General features: G+C 36.6%; 2 protein-coding genes across 2 annotated transcripts in view; one reads left to right on the top strand and one right to left on the bottom strand.

Moving 5' to 3' along the window:
• The window catches only part of LOC120950717 (E3 ubiquitin-protein ligase MARCHF2-like), a 1,378-nt gene extending 732 nt beyond the window's left edge, over positions 1-646 (top strand). Inside the window, exons 4-6 of the mRNA XM_040368974.2 lie at positions 14-163; positions 234-295; positions 389-646. Coding sequence (XP_040224908.1) covers positions 14-163; positions 234-295; positions 389-461 — 285 coding nt within the window. The 3' untranslated portion in view covers positions 462-646. The remainder of the gene's footprint in view (positions 1-13; positions 164-233; positions 296-388) is intronic.
• A 1,405-nt stretch (positions 647-2,051) lies between these two features.
• LOC120953070 (leucine-rich repeat-containing protein 15-like) lies at positions 2,052-5,007 on the bottom strand. The gene is made up of 2 exons (XM_040372746.2): positions 3,059-5,007; positions 2,052-2,981 (listed from the first exon to the last, which is right to left on the bottom strand). The coding sequence occupies exons 1-2, from the start codon at positions 4,490-4,492 to the stop codon at positions 2,970-2,972; spliced, it is 1,446 nt and encodes a 481-aa protein (XP_040228680.2). The 5' UTR covers positions 4,493-5,007; the 3' UTR covers positions 2,052-2,969.
• Between the last annotated feature and the right edge of the window lie 2,991 nt (positions 5,008-7,998).

Here is a 7,998-nt window from a genome sequence, read left to right as displayed (position 1 = left end):
TTCTTTACCGCAGTCCGATCTTTTGATCTACTCTATATTGTCATTTGTGTGCTTTATGCTCACACTGGTTTGCATGTTGGTGTTGCGTTTTCAACATTCTGAACACGATCCATTTGGAGAGGAATTAGCTAAAGTGGCTGTCATTTGTTTTCTATCGTTGGTGGTCTGTATGCAGTTTCTCTGGTCTCATATACATAATTTAAAATAAATCGCTGATTCGTAATTCTTTTCAGATGATTGCTTACTCTGCGAACGTTATTATCATAGCAAGAGATCATTTAATGCCCTGGTACCGGTAAGTTCTAAATTAGCAAATATATTAAGCATTAAGAGGCATGACATGAACAATATTTCACATGAAATATTTATTCGTTATTTTTCGTTACAGTTGGTGGAGATCAGCAAGAAATGTTCGATTGTCACGTTTAGACGTAGTCGATTATCCTATGGAAACTGTTTAGAATACACCGCTGAAGTATGTCTGAAATTAAATGAATCCTTTTCTTTCTGTTGTTTCACAAATTTGATTAGTTTAAAACATTTTTGCCTTCACAAATTAGCTCGGGAACTGAAAAATGTAAATTTAACATACATTTACGTTCATATTCTTTTTTAATTCGATTTGTGTGTCTTTGAAATAAAAGAAAAGAAGAAAAAAGAATTGGAAGAAAGCTCCTGATATTTGGAGACATATTTATTGTATGATCAGGTGTGATATATTTATATTCTTGTATGCCGTTTTAGTCATACATTTTTCTTGTCATACGAACATGTTTAATTTCGATGTAGAATTTATATGTTTAAATTAATAACATGCCAGTGGTATTTTATTGCAATCAAGTACAAAGGAAATATAACCATATTGATTAAACGCAAATCATTGGTTTACATAAGAAAAATGCAACTATCATTAACTGGTTTTTGAGTCAATTAAATTAGTTAGTAACAAGGAATCTTTATTATGCCATTATATAGCATACCTGGGGAAATCAGCAACTTGTTCGACTCAACAACATGCTCGGCGTGGGTTTAAACCTGATATGGACCATCCCTCATAATCAAGATATCGACTGACAGGTACACTTAATGCGCCTCGAAAGGCTGTATAAACCGGTGTGATTATGTCGTAGGTCGTTACCAAAACGAAAAAGATTTTATTTGTTACCTGATTTGATTGATATATATTTATGTATAAAATATTTCGTGTTTTAAGAGTTATAAAAAATATTAGTTTTGAAGGAAAAATACTTACTTACTTATCCGGCGCTACAACCGCTTTGCGGTCTTGGCCTGCCTCAGGAGTGTCCGAAACCGCTCACGGTCTCGCGCCTGAAGGAAAAATATATGGACGATAAAATCGCGCATCTTACATTGCAAATATGTCTAAGAAAAGGAACCTCCATCAAGTTTTTTTGTACAACAAGTGCATAAAACGGTTCACAAAATTTAAAAAAAAAGTTATTGAATGTTTAGAATAATATGATATCGATATCATGCTCGAGGATCATTTTGTATTTTTACAGAATTCAAGCAACAAGTATCACTTACTTACTTGTTCTACGCTACAACCGCTCTGCTTCAGGAGTGCCCTACATGTGAGCTAGCTCAATTTATCTAATTTAAAAAATTGTGGAATTCATTTGAATTAAAGAAATGATAAATTGATTTTGTATCGGCACTATAATAAAATAATTGCTTTTTAACGACGATTAGCAATTATTGAATCTTTGAAGCAATTATTCAGCTTTCCATCCTGATCCAACGATACATACCTTTAAATGCCCATACCTTTAAAGAGCATTCATAGATCAATCGTTTCTTCATTTTTACTATTGTAATGCTAATATGTTGAGCGTACATACGGTACATACTGTACATGAACCGAGGTGGAATAACACTTTGTTCGAAGCGGACTTTTCGGACACTTGATCGTCCAGGCGATCATAGAAACCCAGAAGGGGTTTCCCTTACAGGAAACGTTGGAGTTTAGAAGCCTTACCTTGGATAAGGGGACATAACTAAACTCTTGAAATAAGTTGGAAGGCGAAGTATTAGGAAGCGTAACGTCCTATCTTGGCAGTCCGAACGAATCTGACCGCCACGGTCGGAATTGGTTTTATTTATACTCAATGAGTTTCGTACATTTGGTTTTGCAACGTGTTTTTGTCCTAATTCAAAGTTATTGATATGAGGTGCAATTGTATCGGAGTGAGGTGTCTCTCATTATGCCTATGCTGCATTTTTAGTGTTCTGGAAGGTTCTGGAAAGTATAAACTGTTGTAATGTGATGAGCTAAATGTGTCTGGCTAAAGAACGGGTGCGTTCGTCGATGTTTGTCTACACTGCGCTTTTAGCAATAAGTTGCTATGCGTTCTCTGTTTATCCACTTGGCTGCAGTAACGCTTGAATTGCTTATGTTGCGCATTTCGGTTGTTTTCGATAAATGTGTCTCAATGGTTTTTTTTTCTATGGTGTGGTCTGGATATGTTGCTATGGTGTGGATTATTTTGCTGATGTGTTATAATGAATGGTGTGTTTTGGCTTTCCGAAGTGTGTTACAATGTGTCTATAGCTGGTAGTGTGTATTATAATAAGTTGTGAATAGAAGATATGCTACACTATGATCCCTGCTGATATTTTGGAATTTAATGTTACCAGTTATGATTTAACACTTAACATCTAGTCTAATAAATACTCAACATAATGCATTAATACTCAGCTCTATTATGTTTTTTATTTATGTTCTATGAACCTGTCATTAAATATTATACCGGCATTTTTATTACGCTGATTACTGTTCTTGAGCTCGATGGAAGTTCAGTGCGTCATATAAATCACGACGTGTGTCTGAATCACAAATTTCTTCATATATATTATTCAGTGGCATTGCATTAGGATCACCACCAACTGGTACCTCGTACCAAAAGGAGGTGCTTTTCTCTGTTCCAGCATCACCAATTGAATTCGTTTTAGTAAGATACCTATAGAAAGGAACATGTAAAATTTTACGATAACGGTTGTAAAGTAAAATTATAACATTTGATACTAATACACCAACCGATATTGTTATTAATATTTTTAACGAATTCGTAGCAGTAGACAACGGTTGAACGATTGATTCTTTCCTTCCTTTAGTGAATATTTTTCCTTGTGGATATGCACTAACAGAATCAGCTATGGTTTCTTCACTCCGGTCGAATGGGAGACTAGTTGAAATTTCCTTTGTATCTTCCAGACGACACGGTAGACCCCATACTGAAAGTACGTCGTATCGTTTGCTATATCGAAAAATTTCAAAGAGTGACGGATTAATAACTCGACATTTGGTTAACCACAAACAATCCCACGGATTTTTATCGATTTCGATTCGCTCGAGGCGAGGCAGAGGCGAAAAATTTTCCATGCTCAAAAGCAAATTGTACGAAAGATTTACCATCCGTAGCAAAGGTGATGAACTGAACGCTTTGGGATGTATGTAAGAAATTTGATTATGACTAAGATCGAGTACGTTTAACGAAGATCCGGATGCAAATAAAGCTACTGATACTTGATTAAATCCATTATGGCTTAACACTAATGTAACCAGCGACGGTAGATTGTGCAACACTATTGAGTTCTCAGATAGCGAGTTCCTTGAAAGGTTTAGTGAAATCAATCGTGGCAAACTTTTTACAATCACGCAGGAGAGCAAACTTTGGACTACGGCAACATCTTCCACAGCACTTTGCTCTTCATCTGACGATCGTAGCGTTATATTTGGAATCTCATGGGTCAGCACATTGACGAAATTGATTGTCTTTAACGTTGATGGTAGATAATCGAATATTGAAGAAATTTGGTACACCGTACTATTTCTTACAGCAATTAATTGAATGTTTACCAAATCGCTCGCCGTGAACTGTATTCCTGTACAATTCTCTATGAACATCTCTTTCAATTGTATGAGTTTGTGAAACACATCATGGGTCATTACCCCAAATGTGCTGCTATTTAGTACTAACTTTTGCAACTTTGGCAGATCTTGAAAAACATCTCCATTGATATGATTCACACTACAGTTAATTAACTCCAGCAGCTCAAGATTATGAAAATCACGGTACAACGGTACGGCCCTCTGCATACGCACACAGTAACCATGCAGCACCAGTGTGGTTATTTTGTCTGGAAAACTCAGATACTCTAAGCCAAATCCAGTATCGCTGTATGCGTTTCGGCCATCCATGCGGTAGCTCGTAACCTTTCGAAACACTTTGTCCGAATGTGCATTCTTGACCGGGTGCACATTGCAGTCGAAGTTGATGGCAAATTCTTTACCAGGTACACGGTAGTTTACGGTTGTAACAATCAAACAATGGTTTAATAGTCTCGCACATCTCCAATCGTTTTGTGTGCTCAAATTTACACTTTCGTTATTATGATTTACTACTGATTGACAATTAGCGGATTTGCGGCTGGTTAACAGCATTATCACGACAACTTGCAATACAATCATCACGATTTTGTTAAGCAACTCACAGGAACAATAACGATTAGCTTGTTGGAACGTTTGTGCTAGATGTGGCCGACAACAGAGTGTTTGTGAGTAAGGCTATAAGATTCAACGATGAGTTCTGAGAATATGTGGAGAGAACGTTTTAGATCTTGTTTACATTATCAGAATCGAAGAGCACAAGTGGGTACCGAAATAGAAACAGAAACGATGATTCACTCATTCATAAGAAAAATACCGATAGTATCGAAAAACTATTGGCATGATCCGATTTAAGACAAAACTATGCAAATGAATGTGCTAAAAATATGCTTAGGACGCTATCTATTCGGTTTTAGTATAAGCAAATTGTATGAAACTGATTTGTTTTACTCTAGTAAGCAATGCTTTGTTGTATTCCTTTCCCAATGCAAAATAAAAGGTCACTATCGTTGCCCCTGCTCTGTTTACAATGAGAGCAACAATACTGAAATGATTACGTGTCACGAGCAAGTTCGAGTGCGATTTGCCCGGATAAACGGCTCTAAACTGTATTCTATTTATTGTTTACTGTAAAATACTTGGGCCATCATATTCATAATTGGTCACCGTGCATCGTATTTATGGGCAATACATTGTTCTGAAAATTTATGTATATATTTATAAACATTAATTTAAACAGAGTACTAAAACTCTGCATGTAATTACACCGAAAAATGAAATGGAAATAGTATTGCATTGCATGAGTTAAAGACGAATGAAGCAGAGATGCTCCAAGTCTGTATAAGTTAAACAAACAACCAACCAATTGCACAGTCGACATTTGTCGGAATAAAGCCTAAAAAATAAAAATTATCTTTTTGTCAAGCTGTTTTGTTTCATTTTCTAAGGATAAAAGTAAAGTACAGTGGAGCGCCGTTTATCCGGGTACCTTTTATCCGGCTTTCCGTTTATCCGTGCTGTTGAGAAATGACAGTTCAATACAAAGGTGACATTGCGTTATGAGGAGGGTATTTAAAAAAGCGGTTATAAGAGCACATTATCATAACAAAAAACACTATAATTCATGGCAAATTTCAAATATTCTCATGGGAAAAACATGAAGTTAATAAAAACTGGGTTATTTTTATCGAAAAATAGGAATTTTTTAAAGAACTAATCAGAAATTGATGATAAAATATATCATTTGATTCATTATCCGTGTTATTCGCTTATCCGGTAGAGGTCAAGTCCCGAGAAGCGTTTTTGATCCGCACGTTAAACAATATAATTACGGATATTAAACAAAGTTCGGCCAAAGGTAGTTAAATCTTTAAAATGATGAATTTTTAACCTCTATTTAAATCTACATCCCTCATCCTACACACAACAGCATTGATAAATAGAGTGAAATTGAAATTATAGCGAAAAATCTCATTTTTTCTACATGCGGTTTTTCAAAATCCACTGCCTGCGTTCTAGAAGCCGGCGGAACTGAAAGTTTATGAAAATCAGCGCCGGGCTGAACGTGTAAAATACCATTTCTTTCCTATGATTGAGGACGACTAAGCGATTGTCGTTTATTAGTTTCACGCGTAAATTTGGCAAACGAGACAGTTAGAATGTTGTCTAGAAACATTTTAACACGTTGAGCGCTACGCGTATTTTGCACAGTGTTCTGGTGTGCCGGCACTTCGTCATAAGTCGACCGCGAGCGAGCAGCGCACACGGTACGGCGAAACAATACAATGCAAAACTGATAAGCGAGTTAAGAGCCAGACCATGCACTCAGTAAACATTTCTTTAGAAACGAAACAATCAAATCTCCAAAGCGATGTCTTGAGACCTTTGGCTAAATTCACAACTTACTGATGTGGTCAGAGCAATTTTGATCACATCAGAGTGATTTTGTGTTTACGTAGAGTTCCAAATTTATGCTATCGGTCAAAAAACCTCACATGTGTTTGAATTGTTTTAATAAAATTCATTAGAAAATCAATTTAAACTGCATTTATGTTTCATTTGGGATCATACAGGGAAATAAAAAAAAGTCATACATACAGAAAAAGTCATACAAAAGACAATACAGGCCGACGATGTTCTTATGAAGAATATGCACTCTCGGTCCCTGAGAGAATACTCTCCAATCAAAACGGCTCTGGTGGTCCGATCCGACCTCCGTCGCCACAGGGGAAAGTTCACACAAATTTTTAGCGCTGAACGTGATAAAAAAACAAATCGTGAAATCCGAAACGCATCGCAAACCCTGTAAACTCTCTCGCGAAAGATGGTACGATTCTCATGCTCTTCCTGCCCTTCGTTTCGTTTTTGCAGTTGCTTTGTTATCTTCTTTTTGTTACGAACAGCTGTACCTCTCGCCATTTCTCTGCACGTATTTGCTCCTACCACGCAAACACGTGGTTGTTTCTATCTTTTGTTCCATGGAATTACATTACTTCTTGACCATACTGTTGACAGATCTAGCTACTACCCATGTTTCAATCATACAAATTGTAATGTATTGCTAACATGTACCTGCAACCTGGCGTAGATGCAGACAGAGCAAAATAATGGTCAAGTAACATAACAAAATACGAACTGACATGATCAGGAATTCAATCCTTCATAATCACAGGCACAACAAGGGGTACAATTTACATGAAAAATAGGCATTAAATCGACATTAAATGTACGGTACATGGTATGATTATATTACCTTTAAAATTTGCCTATCGACTGGTAACAATATCGGAGAAATGAGAGCACAGAAAAATCTACTTTTATACACATGAGCTAAATAATTATATTGATAGCGATGATGCTTATATTATACTTACGCTTATATTAAATAATTAAATGCTTAAGCAATACGGCCTTTTTGGACCGTTACTCCTGAGTAAAAAAAATAATTAAATGCGTCACTGTACAACGTGTTAAATAGTTTTCAATAAGGCATAATAATTCCAATAGAATCTGAAACAATACAATTCATCATCGCGAATTTTCCCTCCAATTTATGATGTGCATGTGTTGGTGTCAATGTTCTATTTTGAATTTAACGGCACGAGAGGTACAGGAATTTCATAGCGGTGTGAGTAACACACGATCAGCCGGCTCTAGGTAAGCTCTCACACATTGAAAATCGTACCATTTGGCAACCTTGTTTGCCCAGCTTCAAAACTGCCTTTCGTATTCTCTCTCTCTCTCTCTCTCATTCCTCAATGCTACCCGTAGCACAGCGCCTAGCAAAGCAAAATGTATGTCTACCCTGCGAAAGAGTACAAGAACGGCGATGGGCTTCTCTTGTTTCTTCAGTTTGATAGCATCTCTCGCACACTCTGGACGGTTCGAACCAAGGACAAACGTCGGCTTCAAGCGGACTGGAATCAGTAAATGTGTTGATTCGTGTTGTGTGTAGTTTTGTCAGTAGTTTCTTGTGGTATTGTAAAAATGTGATTTTAAAGGTGAAAATGTACAAATATTCTTCCGAGCGTTGGAGCACATGGTAAACTATGAGCTGTACGAGAAGATACACTAGTATGGGTTAATGA

This window comes from Anopheles coluzzii, chromosome 2 (genome assembly GCF_943734685.1).
Source record: "Anopheles coluzzii chromosome 2, AcolN3, whole genome shotgun sequence".
Classification (NCBI taxonomy): domain Eukaryota; kingdom Metazoa; phylum Arthropoda; class Insecta; order Diptera; family Culicidae; genus Anopheles; species Anopheles coluzzii.
Note: the sequence above shows the minus strand (reverse complement) of the source record. Positions and strands in the feature narration are given on the sequence as shown.